A 16,161-nucleotide genomic window follows, 5' to 3' on the forward strand; every position below is an offset into this window, starting at 1 on the left:
AGCACATTGTTGAGTGTTGTCCAACATCCTGGTTTGGCAAACATCATTAATAGAGGCAGCATCAAAATGACGTTTCATTGTGAGTAATTATTTTACTTTGTTCGTAGTTAGTGTGTATTGACTGGTATTTGTTTCAACTCATGTGTGTGTTGTGTAATGTGTGTGTGTGTGTAATGTGTGTGTGAGGCGGTTGTGAGTACTTTGCCAGGTTTGTCTGTCTGGACAAATTTGGTCAACGTGATATTGTCACGAAACTTTCCAGTTGTGTGAGATCATAATGAAGATAGTGTGAAGATGAGGCGTGGTCCGAGCAAGGGGCCCAATTCGAGTTTACCCTTAATAATAATGGCAATAACATAAAAAAACTTAAAAATCATTCGAAAAATAATCATACTATCATAAATATTAACAAAAGTTCATCTTAACTCAAGTGCTTTTCTGGGAAAACCATCAGGTGTTGTTGACGCAAACAAGACAGTTGTCTTTGTTGGTGTGACGGACAGCTGACGGTCTTGAGATGGGACACGTGTCTCTCTCTTTGTTGTTGTTGTTCAGTTGCTGTAACGATAACATGTCACTCTGCGTCTCCTTGTGGTTGTGTGAACGTCACCGCTGATGTTTTGGGTTGTGTTCGTCCAGGAGGTTCCCCTTTGCTCACAGACGGGCATAGCTGACATGACATGTTATTTATAAACCACAAATATGAGAGTGGTATCCATATCCTCCGACCAAAAACTCACTGTTTAACACGTAAGTGCGCACATGTTGCTTGCCGTCTGGTGCTATATACTGCTTTGCCACAGGCATTCGGTCAGCATTTCTTTTTCACGAGACACAAAAAAAAGAAAGCTCCAAAAAACAAGAGAAGAGATTAAAATGAACCCCCCATGGCTCCCAGATCAGCCCTATGAGGAAGTAGTCACTAATTCACAGCGCGTTCTCTTCCTTGCTCTTTTTTCTTTTTTTCTCAGCAGTCACTTCCTCCAATGAGTAATCAGGGCAGCTTCACACAGACCGGCTGCTTGTCAGAGCCACTGACTGACTGAGTGACACACACACTCACTCACTCACACACACACACACACACACACACACACACACACAGAGAGACAGCGGGGGAGAGACTCCGGGCTCCGATCCAGCACCTGTTTAATGTGTAAGTACAGAACCAGACAACCGGAGCCACGTGACAATGTCTAGCTCTAGTGTTTGTGATAACCGTATGGATTTCTCAGGCAGAAGCCGGCGGTCTTTGCTTGTTCAGACTTGTTGTGTTGTAGATTGTGAGAGACATGTATAGTTGCCGGTGGGGGGGCAGGTTGCGTGTTGCTGACTTTGAGTGCGGCGTTACAAAGAGCAAAGGTTGCTGAAGTTTGAGAGGCGATGAAGCCGAGATGTTGTTGTCACAGGAAGTCAAGAACATTGAAAGGATGTGGTTTGTAGCAAAGCTGTGCAAAGCGAAGCCCCATCCAGAGAGAGAGGATGCCTCGGGTTCTTAACAAAATGAATAGAAAACAAACATGTTTTCCTCATACTTCAAATGTAAAGCTGACACACGAAACTGCAGCAAAAGCTAATCGAGCCATCTTGTGTAGCGAGGATCTAAAAGACTGTACAAAGAAGAAATGCTTCAAAGTCTCTCGCTCGCTCTCTCCCTCTCTCGCTCTCTCTCTCTCGCTCGCTCTCTCTCTCTCTCTCTCTCTCTCTCGCCCGGTACCGGTGGCGCTTTCATCGGGTCAGGTGTGAGAAGTCACCGAGTGAGAAGTTTGTTCCAAGTTCTGTACTCAGAATAGCTCTGCTGGTGGGAGAGAGAGAGAGAGAGAGAGAGAGAGAGAGAGAGAGAGAGAGAGAGAGAGAGAACAATGTGATCTTTCTCTTTAGTCATGAAGTCCAAGGGTGGGGGGGGGGGGGGGGTTCCAGAACGAGCAATAAGTGTGAATGGAGTGATCGGCTCGTGGCATTAATAGCCCTCGCCTCATTCATGTGTGTTAGCCCGGCGATCAGTGCAGACCCCTCAGGTACGTCTCTTGTGCGCGCGCGTGTGTGCATGTGTGTGTGAGAGACAGAGACAGGGGGCTTTCTTAACCAGCGTGACGTCAGCCGGTGTTTGTGCTTGCGTTGGCTGTCATGAGGTTGTGGTAACCCCCCCTCGTGCTTCCTGTGTTTACAGTGACTGCGGTTTGATTCTGCCTCCATCCTCTCACCTGTCAAAAAAAAACACAGGCCCGTTGCAACGGAGACGTTGACAAGTAAGGAGGCGAGGAGGAGTCCCCGTCCAGACAGAACCCGAGAGTGAAGGGCCGAGGAGAGGAAGCACGCGTCCGACATGGACCACCAGATGCAGCAGCACGCCACCGTGGAGCGGTTCCTCAAGTTGGGGTACTCGCACAGTGACATCCTGAGGGTGCTGGAGAGCCTCCGCCACGACGCCCAGACCAACGACATCCTGGAGGAGCTGATAAAGACCTGCCACACTCGCGGCGGCAACGGAAGCGTCCCGAACAGTCCCAAGCTGGTGTCCAGAGGCTGCAGCCCCGGTCCCGGTCTACCCAGACCCGGACCAGACAGAGAGCCCGTCGCTGGCTTCAGACCAGTAGTTATAGATGGAAGCAACGTGGCCATGAGGTGAGTCCACTCACAACTTAAGGATACTTGTCTTCTATATTTTGTTTGTATACATTCAGCTGCAGCGGTGGAGGTAGTAGTCATATCTTTTACTTCAGTGAACTCTGCTGTCATTTTACTGGTACAGTAGTTTTAGTAAAAGTACAGAAGTATTATCAGCAAAATGTACTGAAAGTATCAAAAGTTGTTGTATTATTTCCTCATTATCTGATTATTATTATTATTATTATTATTATTATTATTACCAGTGCCTTTATCTATTTGCAAGATTTCAATTCCAGTCAGGGAGCTCTATCTAATTACTTTATATGTAATTTAATCTATATCGATACATGATACATATTTAAGAGGTTTATCGAGATTTGCAAAAATCTGAATCTGCAACTGTAGTTGTAAAACAAACGTGCCTCTGAAATGTTGTGGAGTAAAAGTACAGGTATAAAGTCTAAATGGTGGTATCTCAAAGTTGTGCTGGACGGTACTTGAGTAACTGCAGGTCGTTTATTTCAGACACGGTCTCGCTGGAATTTCATTATTGGGCCAAAAATAAACATGAAAGCAAATTTTACATGAGAAAAAAAAACATTCTCTTTCTTTACTTCCTGGAAAAAAGTACTTTCTTTAGGTGTGACGCTTTTACAAATAGCACAGATGTGCATCCACGTGCGTAATCGAATTAAAAAAAGAACATTCCAACTGCACTATTTGAATGTTAAAAATGAATTTCCGTTCACATGACAGCGGCCCTTATTTGTGTCAAATCTTGTTTCACTTCACAGAATCGATCGCACTTCCTCTTTAAAGATGTGGGAAGTGAAAACGCGATGTGCTCCTTTGTATCCTCCTCTCTCTGTCCTCTCCAGACAATAACAAGTCCGACTCGAGCCGTTTGAGGTGATACTCTCACCTGCCGTGACTCTGGCGTATAACAATTTCGTGAAATTTCGTGAAATTGCCGCGTCATCTAATCTCAACTGTTACCTGCTGGTAACGAGGAAGTTCTGAGTCCAAATTTGCTCAAACAAATAACGCGCGAGAGGGCGAGAGGGCATGCTGTCAATTCAAAAGGGGGAAAGAAAAGGGCGATGTTTTCACCACACATATTCCTGTAAGGACACGGAGGAAGAAGACGGTTGGAGGCTTTACTGTAACACCGTCATTCCCAGGAGAGGCGGGCGCGTAATTGTGGTTGGCCTCGGGCAGGGAGTCTCATCGGGCTCCACTTCCCTGTACGCGCCTCTTCAGACGTTACCCGGTGATCCGGTTCTGCTGTAAGAACAGACGTGTTGCTGAGTCACCTCCACGGTTCCCTTCAGTTCTATATTTGGACTGAACTGAGAGACCGATTTAACAAAGATCGGGATGGTGCATGGCTTTAACCCCCCCCCCCCCCCCCATAAAACTGGCTCCTACATTTCCCATAATGCCACTCAATATATCAGCGTTTACAACTTGTTGCGTTGCCCCCAGCTGGTTCAAATAAAAAAAGAAAGAAGAAAGAAAATTGCTGTTTTACACTATACTGTATGTCACCAACAACAGGAGAATACTTTGCAGTAGAAAGCAGCTCGTTCAACTTTAATCTTCAACTAAATTGGAGTGAAACATATTCAAGATGAATGAGCAGGCAGTGATTGCTTGTTTCCATTAACGCGCTGCGCCTGACGCGCGTCTCCTGTGGGTTTATAGTTGAACTCAAGGAAAGTGCTTCAAGCTGCAAGTAGAAAGGATCAAGGAAACGTCATCTTTACGACTCGCCAATAAAGTTATGCACGAGATACCTGTATTCAGACTCCAGACACTCACGCCAAGCCTGGCTACCAAATTATTATATGGTTAATAAGAAGCAATCTCAAAAGGCGTTTTCTAAAATAAAAAAAACACAGAGATGTATCAAACAAACAAACCAAAATCAAAAAATGTAATTAAATACAAAAAAATGTAATGAAATAAAATAGACTGCTTTAGTTTGAGCCAGAAGTGAAAGTGAACTTGAAGAGAGGTATGCGCGTATCGAAGATTCGGCAGATCTAAAAGGAAAGCAGCGGTACCTGTTGTATTCAAAGTGGCTCACCACTTCCTGCTGACAGGGAGAAGGGGAACCACAGTCGCATGGACGAGCGCGCATAAACACGCACACACGTTTTACTTTTGCTGGCGGGCAAAACAGCCCTCGTTACTTCACCAGTAGCTGAATGTACTTGTGTTACAGCGAGGTTTGGATTTCAGAGAACAGACATTTGTAAGGCGATCCAGTACTGTACTGAAAGCACGCCATTCACTGAACTGCTGGTGATGATTTTCAAGTTACTCGTGCTCTTTTATTCATTGAATTCAAGGAAATTCAACAACTTTTTTTATAGTCTAGTTCCGGGAAACGGCATGTTTCAGGGATAAAACAAACAACGGCTTTGTTTCTCACTCATAATCTCTCGCTTGTACCTCCTCCCTCGGGATGCAACAGCTATTATGTTCCCGAGATGAGTCAGGGTTTAGATGTGATGACAAGTCATGCTGCCTGTTTTTTTTTTATGTATTTCTGCAATACAAAAAAAGTAGCCCCTGTTTTGTACGGCACTATAATTCAAAATAAAACTTAAATTACATTTTTAATACGAGAGAAAGTGCAGGTGAACAGTCTGTTCTGCATCAACTTACGATCGCAATTGTGTTTTAGAGAACTGAGAGCGCATGCCTTGCGACACATCGACTTCCTGAAAAGGGGGAGATATGTGTGTGTGCGCGTGTGTTGCGTGCACGGAAACACAAAAAGAAGAAGTTCATTTTTTTTTGCTTTTTTTTTTATTGACTCTGGATTCTGTGTCTTTTGTAGCCATGGCGACAAGAAGGTGTTTTCGTGCCAGGGCCTCCAGCTGGCGGTGAGCTGGTTCTGGGACAAAGGGCTGCGAGACATCACCGTGTTCGTTCCCCTGTGGAGGAAGGAGCAGCCGCGGCCGGAGGCGCCCATCACAGGTGAGGTCGCCGCCGCCCGCTCTCTCTCTGAATGAGTGGGGAGGGTCACAAACCTGTGACAACTCCCATGTTGCTTTTGCTGAGTTTCGTCAGGTTTGTGTGCACATCCTTTGCCTTGAGGCTGACCTCACCCAGTCGGCATGTCATGTTGTGTTGAAACAGCTGCAGGTGGTTTGTAGACAATGGATTGAGCGTGGCCCTGTCATGTGGTGCCATGAGACTCTGGTTGAGGAAGTTGTTGCAGAAAGACAAACATAATAACCGTTGTATTGAAGCGCTGCCAATCAGGACCGATCAGAATTGAAGCCTCAGTTGTGGTTGTGCCAACTGACACGACAGTCTCATGTGGTCAGCCACTCCGTTCACTGTCTTTGTAGCGGTGCCAGATTTGATTATAAAGGCTTTTAATGCAGCTTTCAAGCTTCGTTACAGGCTCAGGTCATCTGCGAAGAGACAGATTCCTAATGTGGGAGTCATAACCCAGAATCCATTATGCACTTACAAGGTGCCTCGAGAGCACACACCTATGTGTATGCATGTTGTGCTGAGCATGAATACTATTAGCCCCTGGTGCTAACTCACAGCAGCAAAACAATCAGATGCATTTGAATACACGGATGTAAAAGAAGAAGAGTATCTTTCACAATATGGAGGCGGTACTGACATGAGCCAGACATTTGCCAGCTAGGATTACTCATCACCGAAGTCAAGGAAATGAGAAGAAATATCATATTCATAACTGTTCTGGCATGTCATATGCTGCTATCTTTCATCCTGTTTGGCAGCCTGATCCTTCATTGAAGTCCATCCAGTGGATTGCAGAAGTTTCTAACTGTTCACGGTTCACTTATCAAACAATAAGGAAGTGGAACTACCAAAACTGAAATCCAGTATGTTGTTCATGTCTGAGCAAGTCAGCTACAAATGTCTTCTTGACTGAAAGCGATCATTATCCGACTACAAGGAAGCATCCTCCGGGCGCAGTGCAGTTCCAACCCTTCTGTGCTCACTATCACAACAACCATACAGATAAGGATGAAAGCTCATGTGGGCTGCCACGTGCATGTCACCTGCCTCAGGACATCATCAGCGAGCATGTTGGCTGCTCATTTGAAATGTAGCGCCAACCTCGATAGGTGCAGGTGCGCCTTCGTCGATGATCCACAGAAACCGTTCAGCCAGCACCGTCATGTTGCTGTTATCTTCTGCTTATGGAGCAGTGCTGCATGCTGGGGACTCATTCATATGTCAACCTTGTAGTGGGGGTTTTTTTTGGGGCATTTCTTCGGACAGATTTTCTCAAAAATTGTATTCATGTGTTTCCTAGATCAACATGTGCTCCACGAGCTGGAGAGGAGGAAGATCCTGGTGTACACGCCGTCTCGCTGCGTGAACGGCAAGAGGGTGGTGTGCTACGACGACCGCTACATCATCAAGCTGGCCTTCGACTCGGACGGCATCATCGTGTCCAACGACAACTACCGCGACCTGCAGACGGAGAATCCCCAGTGGAAGAAGTTCATCGAGGAAAGGCTGCTGATGTACACCTTCGCTAATGACAAGTAAGCCTGATGGCGGCTTTAAGGCCTCTGTGCACGTGCAGGGGTCTTCTGCTAACATATTCTAAGAGAGGGTTCCCCTTTCGCACCAAAATAACATCATGCATTGTAACTGATGTCACCTGATGCTGACTGTGTGTCCGTGCTGGTGCAGGTTTATGCCTCCAGATGATCCCTTGGGTAGAAATGGTCCCACCATCGATGATTTCCTGCGGAAGAAGTCGTGGACCCCGGACAACAAGCTGCAGCACTGTCCTTACGGTTAGTTTTACTCTTCTGTTTCACCCGACACTAGCGCTCAGGTTAGACTTCCTCGTGCTCTCCCTGGGGGATTAAAACCAACACCATGACAACCAGCAATGCATTTTACATTCCACTGAATCAACCTGTGGTTCATCTGCAAACAAGAGTCCACTGCAAGGCTGCACTTAAAGGCACAGCTCTGCCTTAAGCTAAATGCTACCGTTGGCATGCTAACATGCTCCCGATGAACATCTGGGTGTTTAGCAGGTATGATGTTTGACGTGATCGTCTTAGTTTAGTGCGTGCAGGTACAGCTGAGGCTGATGGGAATGTCACTATATCTGCCGGTTGTCATAAAGTAAATCAAACATATAAGACGTAATAATATGAAAAGTCGTTGGGGCGTCACAAAAGTCATGAGGACGCATCGTCTGGGAACAAACTAATGAATACAATTGTGTGCCGTTGCAGGATATTATTCATTGGCCAAGTGAACACTGACCCTTTCGGTCAAAGTTATGAGGAGTCAACCTAAATCTAGTGTGCAGACTGGTTTCGAAAAGATGTCGCAAGACCGGAATGTTTTCTCATCCCATAGAGGAAGTATTAAAGTACCGACAGATTTGAGATTTCAAGAAGTAGAAGCTGTGCTCCCAACTGTGTGAACATCTCTGTCCTTGTGTTACTTCTTTGCAGACTCCTCACAAAGTTCTCATCTGGCTTCATTGAAACTATGATTTCAATGCAAAAGTAATCTTTTGCCGCTCTCAGAGTGAAGTAGAGTCAGTCGGCGGTTGCAGTTTTACGGCTGTGTGGGGAGCCCATAAATAACCTCTTCTTTCTTTCTTTCTTTCTTTCTATCAGGAAAGAAGTGCACTTATGGAGTCAAGTGCAAGTTCTACCACCCGGAGCGGGCCAACCAATCGCAGCTGTCTGTGGCCGATGAGCTGAGGGCGCTGAGAGACAGAGCCAAGAACTTCTCGCCCAAACCGAGCCTGCAGGACGCGCACTGCTGCCCTGCTGCGTATCAGCCGGAGCTCAGATACACCTCGTCCACCCCTCCGCCTCTGAGCTTCGAGGATCAATCCCACAGGGCTTCGCCCAGCGAACAGTTCGTCTACCACAGAGACGCCGGCAGCCCGAGAAGCCAAGCCAACACGAGCCTCCGCCTCTGCCCGAGCCCGGACGTGGACGAGGCCTTCAGCTCCATGGAGGGCTCCATGTCCAGGCTCTACATCCAGGACGCGCCCTACAGCAGTCCTCTGCACAGCTACAGCAGCGGAGTGGCCAGCTACAGCCACGACGACTACTCGTTCTTAGGGTCCTTCGGCGGAACCGCCCAGAGGCCCTGCCTGTGCGGGGGAGGTTACTACCCTCATCAGAATGGTTCGGTGCCCTACGAACGCCCCGTGTGCAGCCAGTCCAGGTGCGGCCACCAGGAGACGAGGATGTGCCACCGCCAACACCCAGCATGGGGCTCCTGCCCTGCTCTGCCTCCACATAACGGGGAGCATCCCGGCCACTATTCAGAGAAGGAGTACTTGAGACAGCCCTCTTACAGACAGAGCCACAGCTTACCAAGGGACCCGTGGACGCAGGGCGGCACCAAGAACCCGTCCAGCGATCAGAGGAAGGGCCTGAGGAGCCAGCTGAGCACCCTCTTCCCCCAGAGCACGGTGGAGCAAGTCATGAACGCTTACCCACACATCTCAGACATGACCGAACTCATTTCTCTCATCCAGAGCTACAGGACCAGCCACATCTCCTTCTAGATTACAAAGGCGCTTTTTATTCGTTTTTTTTTACTCAAACTGAGTCCACACCGGAGTTCTCATCCCAGAAGCAAAGTGAAAACAAAACAAAAAAAGAGAGAAGGTTTTTAGTTCTCTAGATTATCACGTGAAAGTCATGTGCTTGACCACATTTCAAACTCACCCTTTATTTTCAGCATTAAAAGTGACTTGATCTGATGAAGTCTTTGAAACGTAGCAGACCGAATGCTATCTCTTTAATATAAAAGTGCAATGCACTACGCTCCATACATGCTACTTATTGTAGCGGAAATCGTTTATTAAAGCAGCATGTGTTGTTTTCTCATGTTGCCTCAAAGTGAGGAACTCTATCATACTATTCTATTCTGTGTAAAGAAATGCCGTTGACTTGTTTTTCTATGAATTCTGTGTTTTTGCTGTCCCTGTGAAATAAAAGCACTCAACTCGCTCCCGTGTCTTTAAATGAACACAGATTCTCACAGAGCTGCTGCTGCGCTGCTCTCTGCTGGTTAGACCTCTCAAGGGTTGAACCAGCAGGTGTTTCCCATCAGCATGCTGACATCTTTGGGCCAGCAACATTTAAAGAGGCGGTCCAGTGATTTATTGTTGCATTTCCATAAATGCGTTGGACTTGCATAGTTTTATTAATTCAAAGCAGCAGATATTTTGACTTTTAGTCCCCGAAATTGGATGGTTGTTGAGGCTGTCGGGCCGACAGACAAATCCACATTCATTCATTCATTCATTCATTCATTCATTCATACTTAATCTAATGTAATTTGTCTTTGTATTGCTTGGTTGCAGTTCAAATTTGCAATAGTGCCCTAAAATCTGTCCTGAATTCCGATCAAATAGTATCTGTGTTTATTGAGCTTAACAAACTATTGATATGCCGGCCACATAAAGAATGAAGTCCTCATGAACGCTCGACAGCTTTTGATTCCTGAGAATGAATGTTCTGAAAGCTTTGTTATATTAGAATCGCTAATTAATGAACAACAAAATAGATGGAAATTAAATGAAATTGAAGATGATTTGTCAGTGCACATATCCATACTTCATCTCATACACCAAGGTTATTTCGACATACTATTCTATATATTGTTTTATGGTAGGGGGGAGGGGGGTTATGCCATACTATATATCAGTATATCATGGCATTCTATTCTATGACATATTTTAAGACAATTTTTTGGCATATTATGCTACGACTCTTTATGAGACACTTTAATATATACAGTATATATAACAATATATATAATATATGGGCCATTCTACCGAATTGGTTCAAAGTCAGGTTGGAAATATTTTATTCCCAAAACTTTGTCCATATATATATATATATTGTACCATATCTAAAGTACACATATCTAGTAAAAGAACCGTCCATTTTTATATTGTATTTTCAGACTGTTGGAATGTTGTTCCTCTCCCGAAAATTGTCACTACCGAAACATAGTAATACACTACAGTAAAAAAGTATTATTATTAACCTGTTAAGATTGTGTTTCCTTCCCTTCTCTGAAGAGTATTTTTACAAATATTTCTTGAAGGTTTTCACAATTAAATCAATCAAAATGAAATTTGTACCAAATTTCTAAGTTCAATTTATACAATTCATCAAAATCTAAATGCAATATTTCTTTGTAAAATGCATAATACCAAACATATTGATTCCAGAGTCGATGATTGATACAATTGAACACACATTAAACCAATCAGTATCATAACATTTTAGTTGATAACTCAATATACTTTATTTTTTACAAAACATCCAGTGTTTCGGTTGTGACCACAGTATTTAGTTTGCAAGGTTGTATTGTAGGTGTGTGGAAACAAACAAGGAGTCGAGTATTCCCTTTGGCTGCACCTTGTGGCCGTTTATTTCCATCCATCAAAACACATTCACTTCCTGTCACCCTTTAACCCCCTCTGTCACCAGGGTTACGCCCCTTTCCTTAAAGGGGCCCCGTGAATTCGGTCGTCCCCGACAGTATCATATTTCCTCAACCTTATTGCTCAATCTTAACTCATAACATGCCTTAGGTTGGGAATATTACAAACACAAATGTTTTGTGCTCAATAGAATCATTTTATTTTTGAAGACATAACAATTGTTCATCCAGAACCATTTAAAGTACAAACATGACTTATCAATGGGAAATTACCCAAGTGGGTTCAGTAAAAGAGAACAAGAAAACATTGACAAACTGATATTATGTTGTAATCTATGTTTAAGGGGGTTCAGTGTCAGACACCATCACAAATCCATTCACAAATCTAGTTTTTCACACACTGCGGTGGACACTCTTGGGCTGATCTGGACAGCCCAAGAGTGTCCAGCTCAGCCCAAAGTGGTGTGACGTTGGGCTGATCTGGACATGCCTCTGTGTGACGTTTTCCGGTGGAGGGATTAAGGTGAGGACCTAGCATTCATGATCCTTTAAGAGGGAGGTGGCCAGTTGGTCCACAGGTCTGCTGGCGCTCGGATATCCTACCGCAACCACGCTGTTGTGTCAATGCAAGTTTAATATCATATAAATACAGAATATAGCATGCTTCAAAACTACTACTTCAGCTTTCTGCTTTATTAATCTAAACATTCAAGCTCGCGGTGTGCGTTCAACAAGTCAGACATTGTGTAACCTGATGAAGAGAGAAAGGTATAGAGACCAAATTATGCACACAAAGACAAACTACATTCCATGTGGACATGACAGATGTGTTTCAACCACAGATGGTATTCCTCAGGTCAAAGCCGAAATGAGTCACGTGATATAAGACTTTTTCAGAAAAGCAAGACACTGATTGGTCCACCTCGCTGATCCTGTTGTCTTCATGTGATTGGAGAGACATGGATGTGACGTGTGGCATCTGGCCTGAGGATCTGAATGACCAAAGTGTAGGAACCCTATAACATGTTGACACATCATACATTCAGTTTCACATAACATACACTGTCTCTTATGCACATGATGAGCCAAATAACAATATTATAGGAGAAACATCCAGCAGCACGCAGCCCTCCACAGACAAACCCAGATCCGGTTCAGCGTCGCTTTGGACCTGCAGTCAGAAGGTCAGAGGAGAGCTCTGCAGCAGCGGCCCCTCCTTCAGCCGCGAGCACAGCTTCACCGCCATGATTAGCCAACACCACGCTGCTGGAGGTCCAGGACGTATCGTTGGGCCCTAGAGGGAAGAGAGGCACGGGAGAACCAGAACCAGGCCGGACAGACTGCCAGACCCTGCTGCAGGAAAGAGAGAAGTTTTCTGAAGGGATTCTGGTTCTAGGAAACACTACCGCTTCTGTCCACAGGGACCGCCAAAATCAACACAAAATGAAAATTCCTTGTAGTAGCTTTAACATATATGCAGGTGGAATATGGATAGAACACATTTCTCCTGAGCTGCTGGCTGTTTGCATCGGATTGAATGACAGCATGAGAGGGAGGGCAGGGGCACTGGGAAGGATGCGCTGTTTCCATGTGGGCAAAGTGTATTTATTTGGCATAACAGTTAAACTGAACAAACTCTATTATATTACGTGTCCCAATAAGACAGCATGCACAATGATAGAGCCCTGCAATTTAATATAACCTAAATGGAATGCAGCCATTGTTAACAATTAGTTCCAGCTGCAGTTTGTCTGCTGTGACGAAGCAAAAATGTTTACTCAATTAGTTTCAATTACTGTGAGGGCCTTTAATACACACTATGGTATTGTAAAGATTTGGGAACATTAAGATGGTGGTATATATGTGCTGGTGGTATATATATATATATATATATATATATATATATATATATACGTATATATATATATATATATATATGTATATATATATATATATACGTATATATATATATATATATATATATATACATATATATATATATATATATATATATATATATATATATACGTATATATATATGTATGTATATATATATATATGTATATATATCTTATACAGCATATATATATATCTTATACAGTATATATATATATATCTTATACAGTATATATATATATCTTATACAGTATATATATATCTTATACAGTATATATATCTTATACAGTATATATATATATCTTATACAGTATATATATATATCTTATACAGTATATATATATCATATACAGCATATATATATCATATACAGTATATATATATATCTTATACAGTATATATATATCTTATACAGTATATATATATATCTTATACAGTATATATATATATATATATATCTTATACAGTATATATATCTCTTATACAGTATATATATATATATATATCTTATACAGTATATATATATCTTATACAGTATATATATCTTATACAGTATATATATATATCATATACAGCATATATATATCATATACAGTATATATATATATCATATACAGTATATATATATATCTTATACAGTATATATATATATCTTATACAGTTTATATATATCATATACAGTATATATATATCTTATACAGTATATATATATATCTTATACAGTATATATATATCTTATACAGTATATATATCTTGTACAGTATATATATATATCTTATACAGTATATATATATATCATATACAGCATATATATATCATATACAGTATATATATATATCATATACAGTATATATATATATATCTTATACAGTATATATATATATCTTATACAGTATATATATATATATATTATACAGTATATATATATCTTATACAGTATATATATATCTTATACAGCATATATATATCTTATACAGTATATATATATCATATACAGCATATATATATCATATACAGTATATATATATATCATATACAGTATATATATATATCTTATACAGTATATATATATATATATTATACAGTATATATATATCTTATACAGCATATATATATCATATACAGTATATATATATATATCCTATACAGTATATATATATATATCTTATACAGTATATATATATCTTATACAGTATATATATATATCTTATACAGTATATATATATATCATATACAGTATATATATATATCTTATACAGTATATATATATATCTTATACAGCATATATATATCTTATACAGCATATATATATATATATCTTATACAGCATATATATATATATATCTTATACAGTATATATATATCATATACAGCATATATATATATATATCTTATACAGTATATATGTATATCTTATACAGTATATATATATATCATATACAGCATATATATATCTTATACAGTATATATATATATCATATACAGTATATATATCTTATACAGTATATATATATATCATATACAGTATATATATCTTATACAGTATATATATATATCTTATACAGTATATATATATATCTTATACAGTATATATATATATCATATACAGTATATATATATATATCTTATACAGTATATATATATATCTTATACAGTATATATATATATCTTATACAGTATATATATATATATATATATCTTATACAGTATATATATCTTATACAGTATATATATATATCTTATACAGCATATATATATCATATACAGTATATATATATATATCATATACAGTATATATATATATCTTATACAGTATATATATATATCTTATACAGTATATATATATCTTATACAGTATATATATATATCATATACAGTATATATATATATATTATACAGTATATATATATCTTATACAGCATATATATATCTTATACAGTATATATATATCATATACAGTATATATATATATCTTATACAGTATATATATATATATTATACAGTATATATATATCTTATACAGCATATATATATCTTATACAGTATATATATATCATATACAGCATATATATATCATATACAGTATATATATATATATTATACAGTATATATATATCTTATACAGCATATATATATCATATACAGTATATATATATATATCTTATACAGTATATATATATATATATCTTATACAGTATATATATATCTTATACAGTATATATATATATCTTATACAGTATATATATATATCTTATACAGCATATATATATATATATCTTATACAGCATATATATATATATATCTTATACAGTATATATATATCATATACAGCATATATATATATATCTTATACAGTATATATATATATCATATACAGTATATATATATATCTTATACAGTATATATATATCTTATACAGCATATATATATCTTATACAGTATATATATATATATTATACAGCATATATATATCTTATACAGTATATATATATATCTTATACAGCATATATATATATCTTATACAGCATATATATATATCTTATACAGCATATATATATATATATCATATACAGCATATATATATATCATATACAGTATATATATATCATATACAGCATATATATATATCATATACAGCATATATATATCATATACAGTATATATATATATCTTATACAGTATATATATATATCTTATACTGCATATATATATATCATATACAGCATATATATATATATCATATACAGCATATATATATATCATATACAGTATATATATATATATCTTATACAGCATATATATATCATATACAGTATATATATATCATATACAGCATATATATATCTTATACAGCATATATATATATCTTATACAGCATATATATATATATCTTATACAGCATATATATATATCATATACAGCATATATATATCTTATACAGCATATATATATATCTTATACAGCATATATATATATATCTTATACAGCATATATATATATCTTATACAGCATATATATATATCATATACAGTATATATATATATCATATACAGCATATATATATATCATATACAGTATATATATATCATATACAGCATATAGATATCTTATACAGTATATATATATATATCTTATACAGCATATATATATATCATATACAGCATATATATATATCATATACAGCATATATATATATAT

The 16,161-nt window shown here is 38.9% G+C and overlaps 1 protein-coding gene across 2 annotated transcripts; it reads left to right on the forward strand.

Moving 5' to 3' along the window:
- The first annotated feature begins 1,017 nt into the window (after positions 1–1,017).
- Positions 1,018–9,620, forward strand: LOC306793228 (putative ribonuclease ZC3H12D). Of its 2 annotated transcripts, none has more exons than XM_079290740.1 (6): positions 1,018–1,156; positions 2,224–2,625; positions 5,459–5,598; positions 6,926–7,160; positions 7,312–7,418; positions 8,265–9,620. In XM_079290740.1, exons 2-6 carry the CDS (start codon positions 2,327–2,329, stop codon positions 9,170–9,172), a joined length of 1,689 nt encoding a protein of 562 aa, XP_079146866.1. In that variant the 5' UTR covers positions 1,018–1,156; positions 2,224–2,326; the 3' UTR covers positions 9,173–9,620. The 2 variants fall into 2 exon arrangements, with proteins under 2 accessions (XP_079146866.1, XP_079146867.1); XM_079290741.1 differs by having other exon boundaries at positions 1,107–1,156; positions 2,171–2,625.
- The last annotated feature ends 6,541 nt before the right edge of the window (positions 9,621–16,161 follow it).

This window comes from Melanostigma gelatinosum (assembly GCF_949748355.1).
Source record: "Melanostigma gelatinosum genome assembly, chromosome: 19".
In the NCBI taxonomy this organism is placed as follows: domain Eukaryota; kingdom Metazoa; phylum Chordata; class Actinopteri; order Perciformes; family Zoarcidae; genus Melanostigma; species Melanostigma gelatinosum.